The sequence below is a fragment of the Xiphias gladius genome, chromosome 11 (assembly GCF_016859285.1).
Source record: "Xiphias gladius isolate SHS-SW01 ecotype Sanya breed wild chromosome 11, ASM1685928v1, whole genome shotgun sequence".
Classification (NCBI taxonomy): domain Eukaryota; kingdom Metazoa; phylum Chordata; class Actinopteri; order Istiophoriformes; family Xiphiidae; genus Xiphias; species Xiphias gladius.
The window spans coordinates 1,559,624-1,579,406 of NC_053410.1; the positions used below are offsets into that span (position 1 = coordinate 1,559,624).

General features: G+C 42.2%; 1 protein-coding gene across 1 annotated transcript in view; it reads right to left on the reverse strand.

Annotated features, from left to right (window-relative positions):
• Nucleotides 1-1,290: 1,290 nt before the first annotated feature.
• LOC120796370 (spectrin beta chain, non-erythrocytic 1-like) overlaps nucleotides 1,291-19,783 on the reverse strand; it is a 98,712-nt gene continuing 80,219 nt past the window's right edge. The window contains 10 exon segments of the mRNA XM_040139148.1: nucleotides 1,291-4,339; nucleotides 4,807-4,849; nucleotides 5,651-5,824; nucleotides 6,144-6,346; nucleotides 13,859-13,913; nucleotides 15,029-15,129; nucleotides 15,216-15,412; nucleotides 15,542-15,626; nucleotides 16,388-16,526; nucleotides 17,585-17,742. Of these exon segments, the coding sequence (XP_039995082.1) occupies nucleotides 4,130-4,339; nucleotides 4,807-4,849; nucleotides 5,651-5,824; nucleotides 6,144-6,346; nucleotides 13,859-13,913; nucleotides 15,029-15,129; nucleotides 15,216-15,412; nucleotides 15,542-15,626; nucleotides 16,388-16,526; nucleotides 17,585-17,742 (1,365 nt within the window). The 3' untranslated portion in view covers nucleotides 1,291-4,129.

Below are 19,783 nucleotides of genomic sequence, written 5' to 3' on the forward strand. Positions count from 1 at the left end.
CAACTTGTCTCGGTCTGGCCAGTTGTCTTACAGATGTCCAGGTGGCTTTCCCTTGTCTTTAGCTTGCCGGTCTTTCCCGCCCGGTGCAGCCGGCTCCTCTCGTGTCTCGTCCCCATAGTGTGACTTTGCCAGGTCACACTCGTCCTACATTTGGTGGAAGTTATCAGACTCTCATAGTTTCTAACTTGTGGTTTGTAACAGTGAGAAAGACTCTGATATCATTTATTTGATCTCTTCCTTCTCTGGACAGAATTCACAGCAGTCTGAATGATACGGAATATTACGTCTCCCATAAAGGTGGGCTTGAAAACATGGGTTTGCACCTGTAATCATAGTTTTTTTAAAACCTGTACATATTCAGGTCTGTGCTTGCAGCCTTAATTCTGCACGTGAACATTTAGTTTTCTGCGAAGTCTGTTTTGCGAGTTCGCACGTTCAGCTTCGGGCTCGGGGGCCCGCTTCCGCGATCCGCGTCGACGTGACAGCAGAAAAACAAGGCTCCTGTGCAGCGCGTCGGGCGGCAGAAGCTCCAGATGGCGCTACACCGAACGGCGCCACCTTAAGCACAATGCTAATGTCGCTAGCAGTAGATTGCTACGTGTTGTACACTGGCTGCATCTTGGCAAGTGAGTATCTTTTCTGTTAATGTTACCAATTCCTTGTTGTACAGCTCTGGAAATTTAGTGACACGAGTAAGTGTTTTCAACCCTCTTTAAGGGCCTCCAGTGGTCAGCAGCGGTCGGCTGTACCCACAGAGGTCAGCGCAGGGCGGGTCAAAGTCCAAGCAATTTGAACCAGGTAAAATGACCAGCTCAGCTTTGTATCAACCTGAGAAGGGATGAGATTAAAAAGTGGACAGAACAAAACTTGTATTGGCAAATCAGTGACGGTAGCATTAGATCAGAATTACAAGAATTAGCACTTTTGAAAAAATTATTAGTTTTTCACTGAGTTCAAGAGGATCCTCCATAAAATCACAGGTGGACGACGGCTGAGATTTAAAATAGCAGCAATGGATTTTTTATTAATAACACACAGGTTACGTGAATCGGGCATGTGAACTGCTTGACAAAATCGCAGGTGGTGAGAATATAATCCATTAACCTCACACACACACGACAAAACAAACAGAGTCTGTCTGGTTCGTTTTAAAAGCATTTTAATGGCTTTTTGCACATATGTAACAGAGATGGGGAGATGTCTACGGGTGCAGATCCAACTAGCGGTGACCCCTGGTCCACATCACACTTACTACCTCACCTACAAACCCCAGCCCCGCCCACCCCCGCCCACCCCCATCGTGGCATCGTTGACTGTGCAAATATGAAGAAATGTCTCGTTGCTATGGTTACAGTGACAGAGGAATGCACACTATATTTATCAAATCGCCAGAGACGGTAGCAAAGAAAACCAAAACAAAAAAAACAAAACAGGAACCATTTCAGGACCCATCCCCGAGCCAAGAGTCTTTCAGTTACTTGATGTGTTTCCCGAGCCCCACCCGACCAACCCCACCACCAGCTGTGGAAAAACAAACGCACCCACCTTTTACACCACTGGGCTCATTCCTGCTGTTTTGCCTCCACGTTTCCTGGTGGGTACGGAAGTTAATTAATGACAAAATTAAAAGTGAGCATCAAAGTCTGGATTTGTGGCACGGTTAGTTTAAAGTCTAACCTCCCCCTTTTCCTGACCGCTGTTTTGGCAGATTGTGAAAAATCTGGAGACATGCCCAGCTCAGGCTGTGACAATCGGATATTTTGTTCAGTTAGAGATACACTCAAGAAATCCGTCCAATTGTCCAGCAGCTAGACCATCGACTGTTCGGGCCATTAACAGATCTGTTGAAAATTTGGACTGATTCAACGGCACCCTAAATCCCCCAAACCAGCTCACTTTGGATGTCCGAAACTGACGGGTATTTTGGTGTTAGGTGGTGCTATTGGGTCAAATAACAAAATGAGGGCGTGTCTCAAAGTTTCGGCGCGCATAGTTAACAATCTACCAAAACTGAAGGACGCAAAACAAGCGACAGCAAAGCTGTTCGCATTATCTGATCTTGTTATCAGGCTTAGAAATCTGTTTCCGCACGCTCTCCGGTCTGGACTCACGGACCGATCACAGAGCAAATGATTTCTCTTAACTTTGTCATTAAAGGACCTCCAACGAAAAATCAAGTAACTCATCATACAGTATTTCACCGCGAGGTCACTGGCGGTAAAGGTCTGAAATCTTAAAAATAGGATGCTGAAGCCAACAAGCAAGCGACCATTATTCTGCAACACTACTCACTTCCAGTAAATGCTTTTTAGAACCAACCTGTCCACTTAACGGCAATGCTTAAAGTAGTTTTGTTTTTATAGTACATCTACGTCTCCTTACTCGTCGGACTAAATAAACCCTAGACACATCTTAACTGTGGAACAGAAAATACATACTGGAGGAAAACAAAAACACACTCCAAATAACTAAAGGGCAGAAGTAAATGTTTCAAAAATGTAAAGCGAGTAGAAAAGAAACCTTACTGGATGAGTTAACAAACATTCTTACTGGTCTGAGTTATTTATTCCCCCGTCGAGTTGGGCGGCGCCGACTCGACGGCGCCTCCATTCCGATTTGTTAAGTGTACATATCGTTAAGTTTTCAGGTAAAGAAAGTTATACTCAAATGAAGCTTATTACGGTTGGTAGGTATTATTATTAGTAGTAATAATAGGTGAAATTAAACACAGGTTTATTTTTAACAGTTTGTTATACACAAGTTATACATACAGTTCAAAGCACCGCAGGGTAACGCTCCAAATTACAGCCACTTTCCGTGTTTTCTCTTTCTCTGCTGCTGCAGGAATCAGACAGCGCCTACATTTAACAGAACACAGTGGTGATTACAGTCAGTCCGCTGATGCAAATGTAATGTTAGTCGGCGCAAAATGCGGTTTAGTCTCCAAAGCGCGTCGTGTGCTCGGGGTGATGTTTTGTTCTGCGTCAACGTACGTTTTCATGTCTTTCGCAACACGACTCCGTGTTTTTCCTGTAGCGCTACGCATTTCAGCTCAAAGACACCTGACAGCTGTAATTTGGGAGGTTCACCCCGCCGTGGTCTCAGTTTTCCCCACTACAGAGGGATACACGTCATCTTGCAAAGACGAGGCCTCGCAAAAAATGAGGATGGACCCTAACAAGGAACTACCTACAACTTCCCGAGAAACAATAAAAAAACAAAACCAAAAAAACTGAGACGGCTGGGGAGCGTAAACACAACCCACAGAAGGCAGTAGTCGACGAAAAAGCCGGGATGGTGAGAAAGCAGAGAAGAAGAAGAAAACAGTAGGAGATAGAAAACACAAATAATAGCGGTAAGAAGAATGAACTGGAATATTCTGGGAACTCCTCTACATCGTGTTGTTGTTGTTCAGCGGCAAACTCTGGGTTTTATTTTTTTTTTGACAGCAGCTGCCTTTACTTTTTCCTTCAATCAGATCTTTTTTATTTTATTTATTCATTTATTTTTATTGGTTTTCCCTGCTCCTTATCTTACAAAAACTGAACAGAGGATACAGGTGGTGTGTTGTAGCTGTACTGTAGCTCTGAGCCGGACCGGACGGTTGATAGGCACAGAGTGGAGAGTTTTGGCTCGGAGCTTGCATGCTGGAGTCACGCTTTGAGAGGAAGAGGAGGGAGAGAGAGGAGAAGGGAGAGGAAGAGTGGCTGTTTGGGATTTTATTTGACGGGGCAACTGCTAATGTTGTCACTGCTGGATGCTCTAAGAACTGCCCAGATCATTAAATGAGCTAAAACCTCGCTAAAAACCAGTGACGGAGCTTGTGTTTCCTCATCGAATCACACTGTTATCACATGATGTTACTCACTAAGTGGCAATTTATGACGTTACCAGTTCTGCTTAAATCCATTTAGAGATCCAATTCATTACATACTGAGCAATCATTCTACCGATTCTTAGTTATGACAGTTTCAGTTGCTATAAGCAGACTCTGAAAAAGGAAAGTTGCTCAACTGACATTGACATCTTCAACAAATATTTGACCAAAGATCGATCGATGAAGAGGAACGACCCCAAACAGCACCAGAGGAAAGAGGAGGAAGGAGGAGGAGGGGGGAAGGAGGCGCGTCTATTTCTTCTTGCTGAACAGACTGAAGCGTTTCTCCTTGTCTTTCTCCCGCTTGCCCGGGCTGGACTCGGCCGTCGCCGTGGTGACGGAGGCCGGCAGCGTCTGAGCGCGCGCGGCGGGGGCGGGCGTGCTATGGCTGCTGGGCGTGACCTCGGACCTTTCGCCTGCCACGGCGGCCGAGATGGCCGAGATCCACGCGTTCATCTCCTCCTGGAGGACGACGAGAAGGGGGGGGCACTTTATGAGCAGTACACAAACATTCAACAATAACACCCCCACTCTGAAGACATATTTCATATTATTACAGCCGTGTTTCACTATAAATCCATTCATTCTCTGTTGTTAACAAGTACATCAATAAACAAACATCAATATATATGTAATAAAGCGCAAAACATAACTACAAATACATTTTTTTCACTTACAAACAACAATGTAATTAAGGTAAAATACGTTTAAAATAAAACAATTACAGTGAAACGTTAGGGTTAAAAATGAAAACAACACTAATATAATTAATATTACAAATATAACAATATTATTGCAGGACAAAGACATGAGGAAGGACTTCAATAATGGTTACCACTGTAAAGATAAAAATAGAAGGGTGCCCCACAATATTGAGAAAAATAAATAATGTAATAATGAATTTCTTTTTTTTTTTTTTTTAAACTTACGTCATCTTTGGCTTGGAAGAGATACTCATTCCCGTCAGTAATCCTGCGGAAGTAGAAGAAAGCATCAAATAATAATCAGTGTGAATATTTAGAGGAGGTTTACAGGTCTCACGTCACAGGTCAAATGATACTGTTAAGCTTCACCCAGTGCTATGCACCTTTTTAGGACGCTGAGGTTGTACCAGAAATCCCTGCTCTGTTTCTACGTGACACTAAAACAGAACGCCAGCCCCGGGGTTTTCTAAGTCTGGGCCTGGGAGCCGCCCTCCCCCGGTCAGCACGTTGCCTAAACTTGCCTTGGAGTCAGTTAGTCAGCTGTCGGCTGCCACTTCAGCCCCGTTTTTCTGAAAACTGGCACCATGGTTGCAGCGAAGCCACAGATGTACAGACAAGTATCACTGGAGAAGTTTGATACTTGAGGAAAACCTGATAATTCTCAGGCAAGGATCATCTTTTTTCTATGATTTCTAAGCAGATTTATGGACGTTTATTCACGATGGATATCAGAGATAATGACGTCTTTGAAAAGTGTAAGTGACACCGGATCTGACAATATGTGTTTCAGGTCCGTGTGATCGGACGTGACAGAGCTATGACTCAGAGAAGGAGCAGGGGTTTTGACTCAAAATGCTGCAGTTCACCTCACAGATTGTCTCTGACTTACGTCTCTTCCTCCTGCGCCTCCGCACTCGCCTGATAAAACCACCTGGTTTCAAATCTCCCTTTTATTTTTTTGCATGAGTTGAGAGCCAAACGTTTGTCGATTCAGCTTTCGCTTACAGCACAGCTCGCCGTCGTCGCCGTGACTGTGGACCCCTGCGAGAGTTGCCGTCGGGATACTCACTTGAGCTTGAAGACGTGTTTCTTCTTCTTGTAGTCGAGCGCCACCTCGCAGACGGCGTCCTTCAGGCTGATGGGAATCTCGCTGTGGTAGGGAATACCCTGACTGGCGCTCTTCTGGTCCTTATAGAAACCCATCTCCTGCTGATTGATCACACAGTACACATTGTGCCACGACCTGTGGGGGCACAACAAGAGTCAGATACTTGGGGTAAATGGGGTTTTGTGTCTTTAAACCTCTTTGTTTTTGGTCCGATGTCTTTATTTTGCAGAAGTAATAAAGACGTATTGTGTAGATATGGACAAACAGATGAATCCGTGTCGGAGGTTACGTTTTGTTTTCATTTCCGTTAAATGTACCGCACTCATGAAGAAGAGCTAAAAGTGTAACTGAAGACCCAAGAGAAAAGCACTGTGCACTAAGTTTTGTGAAACACATCCCATAATCCACCGGAAGCCGTAGAGACGCTTCTTCGTCTGACACTGACGATCCCTACCTGCTCGAAGCCTTCTTGTTATGACCCTCCCACTCGTGTTTGCGGTGCAGGAAGCCCTCCAGCTGGGACGTGGGAGCGTCCTGCTGGGTTTTGGCCGGCAGGGTCGCCGCCTGGCTGGCCTTGCCCTTGCGAGACGCCCCGGGAGACCCCGCGGGGCTGGGCTCCGACACCCCGTTCACCGCCTCGCCCCCGTCGACGTTATCCTGGAGACCGGAGCGAGAGTCAGAGCAGGGCCGTGGATGGAGGGATCTCGCTCACATTCAATCTTTTTAAATAATCGTTCTCTCTCTCAGACACACAGAGGCTGTAAATCAGAGTTATCAGAGCTGCAGCATGCAGAGCAGAGCAGAATCACAGGCTGTGTAGACACTGTAGAAATCCTCTAAACCTACCTGTAATTGGCACCTAAGGACATGTGCTGGCGGACATGTGCTGTTTTGTGCATGCGACCCTAATAACTGTCACGCTTTTCTAAACACGTTTCTCCTGAATCTACTCAGACTGAATTGAACGTGAATGAATAAAACCGTTGACCGAGTCTGAGCTCACTGTCCATGACCCCGGAAGGTCGACTTAAGCACTAGCTTCAATCTGCAACGTTTAAAAAAAAAAAATCCGTTTAGATTCACGCATACCGTCCCATCAAACGGCAAAATAACACATTTTAATTAACATTGGGCCACTACTGACAAGTTTCTATATTTTTCAAAACGCATTGAGTGTAATCTTCTTTGTTCTGAGGTCAAGGACCATGATATGAATGCATCTAATTTACTGTGTTCAACTGATTTAAAACTGTTCATCAAACCAAACTACAAGAGGAAATGACACAACAATAAAACCAAGGAAAAACTGTAGACAACAATGCAACCAAATTAAATTAAATTCAACCAAAAGAAAATTAGACTAAACCAAAGTTTTTGCTCGAAAAATCACTGACACGATGAATCGATTATCAAAATAGTTGCCAATTCATTTTCTGTCGATCGACCGATCGATTGTTGCAGCTCTAAAAATTTTTGTAGGGAGCTTTTCTCTAAATTTATTAACGATATGTAAACACCAACAGAGAAACTGCATGATACCACAACCATTATTCTGTATTTTACATTTCAGGGGAACACAATGTTGTCAATGTTGCCAGGCAGCAGCCTGCACTACGTAAACTGTACAAACGAAGGGGGGATCAGTTTACAGCAGCAGGGACGCGCTGATCCAGGGAGCACATGTCATAAACCTGCTGCTTTTCTGTGTCAGCTATTCCTGCACAATCAAATAACAGGCTTTCAATGATGCAGCGTTACAAGACCCAGCCGGTGTGTGTTGCCCCTTCCTCTTCAGGTTTGGGGGTTCCGGTCTTTAAAGTAGTAACTTAACTCTGAATTAAATCACAAATTTCAGCTGTCAAAGTCGGGTTAAAAGTTTTGTTGGATTTTATACAGTTGAGCTTGAAGTTACAAAATGTGTCTTGTCTCTGACTTGAGTTCCTACATCTTCCAAAACCACTGCACGCTAACCTACGACACTCAGCTGAACCAGAATTCAGATCCGTCCAGCAAACCACCGACATCGGCTACAACAGCCTTGTTAATGCATTTTTGGGCTTTTTTAAAGCATTGAAACATTTAATCGTGTGAGTCCAGCGCTGGATTCCAGTACTGATTAGAAAGACGTCTATGCTGTATATCAACAGCACAGAGAGCCAACACGGTCTGATCATGCACAGATTACAGGTTTTAGGACATGCATAATAGATCAGGACATCACTCCATAACACACAACATGGTGGACAGTGTGAAGAAAGACGAGGAGAGGGAGAAGCTAGCAGAGGGCAAGAAGGGAAGAACGAAAAACACAAAAAATCTCAAACAATTATCCACAAAATTGCTTGGAACTCATTACTGGGCATCATTATTGGTGAGGGGAGAATGCGATTGGCCTAGTATCAAAACAGAATTTATTTTTCCACACCACACCCACTCCAAGCGGATGCTTATTACCCTGTTACTGAGCTCTTCAGGGGCTGGACGAATGGTGGCTGCTCTTTTTGAGAACAGTTCAGGGGCTGGACCAATCCTGGGAGCTTATCTGAAGGACTGCAAGACCTGGACCAATCCTGGGAGCTTTTTATTTGGAGTTTGGTGAGACCTAGACCAATCGTGGGTGCCTTTATCGGAAGCTTTAAGGGCTCAACTAATCCTCAACTAATCATTTACGTAAAGCTCGATAAAGGTTGGACCAATTCTGAGAACTTGGCCAGACAGCTAATCAAAGGTTGGACCCATTCAGAGTCTTCTTTTATTTTTCCAGATGAAGCTTGTCAAACACTAGAGCATTTCTCAGAGGTCTTTCTTACAGCTTGTTAAAGGCTGGATCAATCCTGGAATCTCTTACTGAAAGACAATCAAGGACCAGTTCTAGGAGCTGTATCTTAAAGGTTATCAAGTGTTCATGACAAACTTATGACCAGCTCTAAGTACCTTTACTGAAATACTGAGTAGGACTGTAGACATCCTGAGAGCTTAACCAATCTCAACAGTCATTTTATTGCTCCTAAAAACTGGCTGTTTGGGTTTGAAACTTTGAATTGAGGCTCTGTCCTCCCAGTACTCATGTTTCTGGTAATAATGTATTTATCTTTACCAACCACTTGAGTGTACTGTACTGTATGTGCTAGAATAAAAATCCTGCCAAAGAACGCTGTATTTTTCAGCACTTCCCACATTTATTTCATATCCAAGAATATGACGTACTGCTACTCTATACAACATTTCAACTACGTCACATCACCCTACTTCCATGACAGATCTCATCAGAAATTATCTTGAACACTACTTTAGTCTACTTTACTAGGTTTCAACTTTTGAGTAAAATCTTATTTTCTGCAACATGGGTAAAGCCGGCACAGATACCGTATGGACCGAGCTTGATTTCAGCCCTGAATTGGTCGCCCCGTCCCCCACTCGTTTTAGAATCGAGCCAAAACTCCTGCCAGATCAGTAGTTGTTTGACGTGCAGTTTGTGGTCACGATGCCTGATTAATTACGTAATTGATCAATGATCTGGCTGTCGGACGGTTGGATGGATATGTTGAACGTCAGAATTGTTGTTCGGCTGTCTGCAGTTTGAGCCGTTCCACAGTCTGATTTCCAACATCACTGCCGTCAAAAGCTCCCTTAGAAACTGTAGCGAGCTTAATTTAATATTACTGGAGTAGTATTCTATGTGTTGTGGCTAAAACTGTAGTCTTGGCTGAGACTGTACTGATATCAAACGGAATTTCTCTTTTTTTCTTCTTTACTGGCCATTGTAGTAGAATCGCACATAGTAATGTTGCCTCTCTCTCTTTCTGTCGACACTGCAGACGATGCGGTCGTCTTGTTTGAATGAACTTTATCGGCATTGTCAAGGTCCTGTAGGTTTTGGCTGCACTGAGACGTTGATTAAAACATGTTTTGTGAGTTGACACAACGTACAAGATGAATGAAAACACAGCTTTACACCTAATTTGACTTAAACCACCACCACCAGCTAGAAAACTTTAACTGTGGCTGGTAAATTTCTTTACAATAACAGTCACTTTGGCAGGAAACAGCAGCACATACAGTATGTGGACTTACCCTCCTATTTCAAAAAAACTTTTGGTAAAATAATGAAAAAATCTTGAGATTCAAAAGGCAGCCAACAACTATTTAGGAAATTCCTATTCTACTCTTTCAACAAAGAAAAAATGGCTGGTAATGAAAGTTATTTTATGGCTCTCTGATCAATATTTGAACTTTGCTTTCGTTTTGTTGATTTCGATCATGACAATGAAACCAGCCTACCATAATAATCTACATAAATATATACGGATTAAAATAAAGCCCCAGGATGAAAACTGGTGAAGAACATGAGATGAAGAAATGTAACATTGACAGAAAATGCAACTGAACTGCTAATGATGATGACAGCATGCAACCAAAAAAAAACCAAACAGAACAAAACAACAACATCAACACCAACACTGTATATGGAGAGACATTATGACTATACATGGATAATACATGGACAGAGAAACCAGAATGGGTCAGAGGGCACTGATTGGTTCTGACAGGGTTTATTGGGGAATGTTGGTTAGTGAGGGAATGACTGAGGGAGCTGGATGGACATGCGACAGAAACCATGAAGAGAAATGAAGAAACTAACAACAGAGACTGACAACAATGATAATACAAAACAGTGCTGCGGTGACACAAGATCATAACCGAATAAATATAATGAGGAGATGTGGGGGATGTAAAACTGAAGGATGGAGACACACACACACACACACACACACACACACAGTGGGACACGTCTAAATGCTTATAGATACATCAGAGAAACAGTTTCTCGAAAAGATAATTAACCAGCTATGATTGAAATAAATAACTTCCTGTTGTTCGGAATATTATATATAAAAACTTGAAATGAAAATTAAATTGCTTATTAATGTGTATTGTATGACATTAATTTAATTTTGCTTTGTCTTTAATATTACTCTACTGAGAGGGTATTAAAAGCTGCAAATTCAGTAATGAATTTCTTCTCATTTACAGTAATGTAGAAAGAAAATAATCATTCAAATCTTATTTATAAATTAAGATTATTATCTGGATGCAAGAGCCTTTTTTTACTGTTTCCAAATAGGTAACGTTAAACAGTTAACTACTAACAGTCAACTCTTCTCGCAGTTTTTCTACAATTATCATAACAAATTGTTAACTCTGAACATAAATCACCCACTAGTCACATAAAATGAATTTTGACATGTATACATGTATGTGCTATTACATGGATGGTACTTTACACAGAGTGTCTATCGTATGTGTGATGGAAAACGTGGTAGCACACATACTGAACTCTGAAGAATATGAAGATGATGAATATGGGCTGTGGGATGTAGACATACCTGGGATAGATAAATATACTTTTTTCACTGAACTACATGCTCTAAACTTAATTATTTTTTTTTAAAGTAAACCAATTATTATTGTATCTTTTGAAAGTAAATTGTGTTTGTCTTGGAAACATTGATACATTAGAAAATCAATTTCCTCCCTAAAAACAATAAAGTATATAATTTGGAAATATAAGTCTTTATCTGTTCTTATTTTAAATGAAATATATGAAATACATAACATTTGGGACTGGATTAATATACAGATTATTAATGCGAAGTGTTAATGATCAAACTAAATTTTACGGAGCTTAATATCTTTTATTTTAAGACAATGAGAGGAAGACATGAATATAAATCTATTGAAGAGAATGCACTATTACCATGTTTTTTTTCTGATTGTTTAATAGTGTCTTTTTACCCTATTTGAGTTTTTTTCCCCCTTTTTGTTTTACCGCATTTCTCAATATGCTGATGACAGCAAGATTTATATTAGAGAATAAATATCATCTATAAAAATCTTAAAAATGGCCCGAAAACTTAAGCAGATTTGAAATCACTGTTTGTGGCTTTACAACCTGATTTTGGAGTGAGGGCTGGGAACTGACGAATATATTTTGTTGTTTTCTTCTCAGGTGTTCATATTCCACAGGGTGAGTTTATAAAGGATGACGTAAACTAGCAGAAACATTAACAGTTGAGGAGAGAGGATGACGGGAGTGTCGAGCTGAGAGAGACAGAGGGAAGAAGGGAGGAGGGAAAAGAAATGAGCGGAGGAATGGATAAAAACACAGACGTGGCTTGTTTTTGTGTATGTATGCGCGTTTTGTCATCCCATACCCCACTTATGCATTCACACTCACAGCCATACCAAATGGGGATTCATCCTTGTTTCGGTAAATTTCTTAAAAAAGCAAACATTTAAAGGTTTATAAATCATTAACATGACTTTCTGTTTTCATCACTCGTGTACTGCTACTCTGATCTTTTTGATTTGAAAAGTACAGAACACAGATTTTGTAGCATAATTAAAATTTCTTCTTCCAGTCTATTTCTAATTTCTTTCATTGAACAAATTAAGTACAAAAAGGAATGTTAGGGAAGTTTAAGAAAACGTGTATATTCACTTTAGAAAGCTGATCTGAAGCCAAATTTGATTACAATTAAATGTTTCGCCCCCAAACACAAGGTGTCAAATTAACAGGATAAAAGAGGACACTAAAAAGATTAAGGCATCGTGTACATCGTGTTCTTAACTTAGTTTCCTCACGTTTCTCTCTGTAGGAAGTTTCTCCTTCAGCTTTACTTTTTCTTCAACAGAAACATAATTAAACTGAGTAAGCCTGTTTGTCCACCTCGATCCTCTCTTCATTGGTGACTTATTTCAGTCTTCATTTCCAGTGGACATGAGCTGTTTTTAACATGTTTCAGACTGTATCAGGAGTGAAGCATTGTAACTGAATGTTTTAGCAAGCGCCACATCAAAACAAAAACTGCTTTGCAGCCACTTGATAGACATAAAAGCAACGGCTTGTAATCAAGGATGACCATCGACAAATGCCTCCCAATGAAAAAAAACAAAATAAAAGCAGCTCTGTCTCCACAGCTTAGTGCTGAAACCAGAACCTTTTCGGTCTTTTAAGCTCTTTTAAGCTGCAGTCCCTCTAACGACCACTAGATGCTGCTACAGCGAATGGGAAAACTGACAACTTGTCTCCCAAATTACAATTAATAAAAGAAACATTTGTCATGAGAAGAATTTCTCAATAGTTCTTTTAACTTCTCATTTGTATCCTGCTAATGCTTTTGAAAGTTACTGTCCCATTAAGGAGATATGAAGTTAAAGAGGCGAATGTTTTGCAGTGAGTCTGCCCCTGATCGTCAGGTTTATCACTGTCTTCACCCACTTCGGCCTTAGAAAGCTGTGCGTCATGACGCAGACACCACATCCATGTTTTCCTGCGGTTTGATTTTTTTCCCTCTCTTCTTTGGCAAGTAGCCTTACGGCAGTAACAGGGATCATAGCTGGCTCTTCCTGCACAGCACCTAATTAGTACCGAAAGAGGATCCAGGTGGACACGATGGCTTTGGAATAAAACCTGCAGTCGATCTCTGAAGTAGAATCAATAGAACTAAAGCTTAAGAGGTGCAATAAGAATAACTTTTCATCATCAAAATGTTGTCATGAAATTACTGGTGCTATGTGGTCGACAACTATAAACTAATGAGGCTGACTCTCCTCTCACACTAGCGGTACTCTCAGTGTGGAGTGTCTCCAAATCTAGACTACATTTCCCATCAGATCCATTGCTTCCTGTCTCCTGTTCCTCTTACTAAAGAGTTATTAGAGGTGAGTTAGAGGCTTCTCAGAGATGAAGATCTCATTTGTTTTAAAGTAATTACAGTAATATCTCAAAACCAAGCAACTGTCATTATCAGCTAAAGATAAAATTATACACGTGTTACCTTCGAAACCAAACTTATTACACTAATTCAATAAGAAATTATTGGTCAGTAAGGAGGAGGAGCAAACAATAAATGCTGAAGACAAGTTATAAATACATGAGGAATATTCATGTGTAGATCCCAGGAGTGTGTGAGGAGTCCGTTACTTACATTTCTGTATGAGGTCAAAGGTTAGTGGTCAAAGGTTAGTGTTTTGTGATTCTTGCAATGTATCGTGTGTGTGTGTGTGTGTGTGTGTGCGTGTGCGTGCGTGTCAGGGCGCGGCGGCGGCCCTGCGGCTCTGCAGGGTGCTGCTGTATTTCTGGTAGGCAGGTGAGCGGTAACTAACCCTGGGAGACTCCTGATCGGACAGCAGCCCGTTCTGAGACACCTGCTCACCCTCCCTGCAAACACACAAGTACACACAGTGTTAGACTCACTCTTGATGGACTTCACTGGGGGTGTGCCGATCAAGTTTTTTTTTTTTTGGCCCCGATTCCCAGAGTCCTTTAATATTGAGTATCCGCCGACACCGATCCGATACTTATACTATTTATTTATCTAAATATTTATTAAATATGTATCTGACACATTAAAATAATAAGTAGCATCCTAACACCTTATTTATACGAGCTTCTTAACTCAAATACTAAAAGTCCTGATATAAAACTTTAAAGGTTAAGGTTTAAATTATCAATATGGTATGAAGGAAAGTGAACTTTCGGAATAGAGTCGTTCAAGTAAGTTTTTACATCCACAGAATCTAATTATCACTTGTATGTGAAACAAAATGCTCAGAGTGTCGAGCCCGGCACCGTGGTGCAAGAACATCAGGCTGAGATCACCAGACACGGTATGGCTCAGTAAAGAAAGGATCAAATGTCGACCGGACCAGCCCTGATGTTGATCCTAAGAATCGGCTCAGGACACCCCGAGATTTCACACTTACATAGACACAACATAACAACTGTTTATGAAAAACAGTGGAGGAAGTGATTCTTGTAACTGACAGGACTGAAAGTCAAAGCAGGAGCTCCTTTACCACAGTGGTAAAACTGCTAGACAAAAAAGAAAAAGATGAAAAATACGACCAAACTTGAATCAACCTCACACTAGTCTTAAATTTTGTGGGACATTCATTCCCTCTTTTGTTGATTAAAATTTCTAACTGCCTGTAACCAACTGTAAAAGAACCAAGATGGATCAATTTAGCGTAATAGAAAAGTGAAAAGGCAGAAAATATTCAAATATGAGAAGCTAGAACAAGGAAATGTTAATTACACAATTTATTATATTTAAGTCTTGACAATGTCATTTAGCAGCAATGCTCAAGCTTTTGGTCATTTTCCCCGAGGGAACTGTAGATGCTGTTTCCAACATTACTGCCTGAAACACAGGTATTTGTTGGTCCAGCATTAGATCCACAACACATTCGTGACACACTTATGTCCCTGAACAGTCGGCCGAGGCAAGTCTGGACAAATACGCACAATTTAGACACGGACACACACACATTCACCTGTGCTGTGCTGCAGCGTCGGCGGGCTGAGCCTCAGTGGGCGGGGGTTGTCTCCTCTTCTCTTCTTCCTCCTGCCTTCTTCTCACTTCCAATAACTCCATCTGGACACACAAACACCATGTCACATCATGTCTTCTAGCCCTGAGACTTCACCAGTGCTGCGAGCGTCCTCCTGCCGTGGTCTCACCGTGGTCAGCCTCTCCAGCGCGGCGAAGCGTTCCTCCCAGGTGGCGGCCGACTTCTCGAAGGCCTCGTGGCGTTTGATGAGTTTCTCCACCTCGTCCACGCTCTGGCCCATCTCCCTGCTGGACAGGTAGGGCTCCTGACCCAGCAGCCACGCCTCGGCCACGCCCGCGTCCCGGGAGAACTGGTGCACCTCCAGGACTGAAAACACACACACACACACACATTTACACATGAAACCAGATTTATTGAGCTCATTTTACTTCATATGACTAAATGATAGACTGAGAAACTGTTTGACTAACTGACGAACCGGATGAAACATCTCACCCAGTCTTAGCCACTCCCATCTGTCCTCCCACTTGTCAATCATATCTTTCCTCTTGTCGGTCAACTGTAACAACCTTTCTTTAATCTGAGGAAAGAAAACATTGGAAGAGAAAATGTAAATAAATAAAAAAACAAGCAAATTCCAAATGTATTCGTGAGGCAGAATTAATACAAGCTGCTTCATACTGTGAAAAACAGGACGAGCATCTTCCCGAACTCAACTAGACCCTTAAATGTACAAATTTACTTTAAAATGTTGGTGTTTAAAAGAACACTTTCACCATTTCACTCCTCCTAAGAATCACTGCGTGCACAATATTCAGCGGCTCTGGTTTCTGGTTGGTGGCGATGATAATTGCTCATGTTTAACCACTGAGGTTAAAGGTAAGAGGTTTGAAGCTAAAACTAAATACTGAAGGATACGGGCAGAAATGTAGAATCAAAAGCTACACAACAGAAACGGAGGGGAATCTGCACCTTTCAGAAAAACTGAGTTGAGACTTCTTAATCCTAAAACAAGTACGACAGTTAAATCCAAAAACAGATGCGGCTAATTTCTGACCGAAAACAGCTGATGAAGAGCTGGAAATTGAAAATGGAACTTAGAAAAAGTACAGCGAGAAATGACTTGATGTCAGTCAGAAGTCCAGCTGTGTTTAGTTTGGCACGAAGAATGGGGATTAAAAAGAATCAACGTGCACACACAGTGAAATAAGAAAATATCTGCTAATTCTATTCAGAATCTATTAGTTAGGTTTATAAGGCCTTAGGTGGATCTAAGTGGAAACTGTTCAGACCGCTGGATATTCTAAATGCGTGTCTTGAACTACACGACGGCGTCTCCACCTCGTCTGAAGCGTAGTGCTTCCTGGCCAGCAGCGCTTTGCCCAGCTCAATGCAGGCTGTGAAGCTGTCGTTGCGGGCGTCAATCTCCGCCTTGATGCCCTGGTGGTTGTTCATCAGCAGCTCCACCGACGACACGTCCCTGAAATCGAGCAAGAAAGTGCACAAACGCGCCGGATCAAATCTTCTCCTGGTAACGCTTTTGTTTTCACCAGCACGACTGTCAGACAGGAAGGGTCTGTGTCTAAATCAATACCAAAACCCAGTTCAATGATTACTATTGATAATCTGATTATTGTGTAAGCATAGAAAGCAACGGAGCTACACAGTCTTTTAAATCTTTCTTCGTTAAACCCAAATCCAAAAAAAAGGTCTGGATTCAGATCTGCACTGAAGCACACAGAATAAGACTCAGGTGTTACATGGACAATATTGTCTTTTGTTTCTTTGGATCAAATTCAGTAGAAATCTGTCTCATTTTTTGAGACATGCTTCTAAAAACCACTCAAACAAAGAATCCAACAAAAAATAACCCCACTGGTGGAGGTATCTTTACACACCAGAAAACTAACTGCCATAACGAATGGTCATTGCATGTGTTAATATGTCGATTTGGTTTCCATTTCTTGTCTTTAAGCTTCGTTTAAATGCTTCTTTGCTAAATAAACTGCCCCAGTCATAGCTCCTCACTATTTCTGCTACTTAATCTCACTCATTTCTTCCCCTATTACAATTTACCATCGCTTCCCTTGTCTTTCATCAGCTGCTATGTTATGTGAGCGCAGCCCAGAGGCAGAGACATCAGATGGCTGCTGAAGGAAATTAAAAGAAATGCTCTATATAGACTGCTCTATAATTTCCTGCTGCAGTACTAGTGGAGGGAATTCTCTGACCTCCCATCAGATTAAGTCAGTTTTTTCACTGCTAAGATATCAAAATGCAACCGACAGGCGTATGTTAATTGCACTTATTAAAAAAACGCTTCATTCATTTTGAATTGCAGTCACGGAGGTTTTCGTTGTGGATGTGTTGGAGTAAGGAAAGCGGTGCATGTGTGTGTCAGTGTCCTCCTGGATGTGCGAATCTGTCGGTGTGTGATCTCACTTGTCTATCACCAGTTCACCTAAGCGGCAAAACGACACTCCAAACACTGACTCCTCGGAGAGACGAACTAGCTCCCGTATGCTCCGTGTCTCCTACCTGGGCTTCTCCTGGGCCTCGATCAGGCGGATGACGTCCTCCATCCACAGCATCAGGTCCCGCACCATGCTGAAGAAGCGGAACTTGTCTCCGGTGTCGACCAGCTTCACCCGCCGGCCCTCCGCCGCCTCCAGCAGGTTCTTCCAGGCCTCCAGGACCTGAGGGAGACCAGACCAGACACGGGCAGGATTAAGACCAGAGAGATGTCTAACGCAACGATCACAAGTGGTTTCAACTGATAAATCAAAACCTTCTTTTCATTTACTTAACCATGAGTCAGGGCTGAGTCATATCAAGAATTTGCAGCTGCATTATGGTCTCGCAGCCTGAAAACAGCTGGCTCCATCACGGAGGAGCATCTGAGAATTGTGTGTTCTAGAAAAGGGAGGAGGTTCACTGTAATCAGTAGAGAGTGCCTGGAGGGCGGTAATCACAAAATGCTTTATGACCAATGGGGAATCTTTATTTACAATAAACACAAATAATTATTGTGAGCTATTTTCTTTGTGAAGAATGTTTATAGAAACTGCAAATAAACTATTGTTGGTCTGTCCAGTGCCAGGGTTCTGTGGGGGAGCACAACCCGGCCCGGGGAAATAAATAAATGGGATAAAAGCAAATTAAAAAAAACAGCACAACAACATGTGAGGACTGCAGATGCAAAAGCACAAACCACGTGGGGGGGCAGCGTAACAATATGCACACTGAGATGAAATTTGAGACAGTAACATTCCAGTTCTGCTGATGAAGCTCTCCCTATGATATCTCTGTGAATCAGTGAGCAGGACTGCTTTATGGCAAGACTGGATTCGCACAAGATTTCTGAACCAGTGTGAGGAAAAGTTCCATTTGTCAGGTCTTGGGTTTTTGTTGGACTAGCCAAAGACTGACATGTTATTTATTGCATTAAGAATTTCTCCGTTTATTACTTACCGATATAAATCGATATCTGATATGGAGTTAAATATGCAGTGATGGAGGATTTTTATCCTTGGCGCCAACCCCCTCCTCCATTTTTTCAGTGGATTTTTATTTGCTTGTGTCACCACCTGCTCAGACCTGTGTGACCTGCTCGTTGGTCACACACATTCAGACCTTTCCAAAACCTGCTGCCACCATGTGGATATTTTCATTCATTATTCAGATCCTCTAACAAGCCACTGGGACGTTCATAAATGTTTTATCGGTACATTAAAATGTTTTGTTTTTTTTGCAAAGCACCCTTTGCAGATTTGGTGCAGGACTCTAACCTGTTCAGTGGTTTTTCAATTTGAGTCCAGTATTCAGCCATGACAGGGACGCTTGGCTTAAACAGCTCACTAAATAAGCGATACGGGGTTCGGTTTCTTGGTGGGATCGTACCACCAACCCTGCGTGTAATGGCCGACCCTCCCGCTGAAGCACTCAATAATGTTCTCGGTCAAGTGAGCAACACTACCAGGTAGACTTTGGTGGAAGCTTGACGAAGAGTTAGCTCACTTAACCTGAGCTAACTGTCAGCAAGATAAATACCCGGCAGCCGCATCAACATGTTAGCAAAGCTAACGCTAGTTTCTTCTGGTTAAGTGAGCTAGTGAGGTTGACAACCAGACAGTGGGGATTAGCTGCACAGAAACTATGGTTAGCTAGCTACAAGCTACTTTCTAACCATCAATCAGACGGCTCAGTGATGAACTGATCAGTTTCTTGTCAGAAACTAAAAATGAACCAAGTCTGAACAATTCTGTCACAACAACAACAAAAAATCTTTGCAGCCATTGTGGGTGAACTGCCGAAGACCTCCAATATGGCCGCCAGCAGGTGCTTCATACAGAGCTGAATCTGATTTACCATCTAGGAGGATTTAATGGTAAAGAGGCGTCTTCTGTGGCTCGGTGAAACATTGTGACACAGCTTAAGCTCAGTGCTGAATGCCAACAAGATGTTAATGGTTCAGCACTAATTTCCTGTGAGTTGTCTAATCTTACATAACAAGAGTTCATTTTCTAAGATGAATACTCAGTTTCTAGTCATTTTCTTTTACCTAGACATACACAGTGGCAGACATTTGCGGCTGAAACGCACCCCTGTCCGAGCTCGAGCATCACTCAGTTTCACCCAAATTTCAAAAGCTGCACCCCGTGTTTCTTTCAGGGCTGCGACTGACAGGCTGCATCGCTGGGATGCAGCACGGAAGAAAGAAAGTCGCAGCGCCTGGAC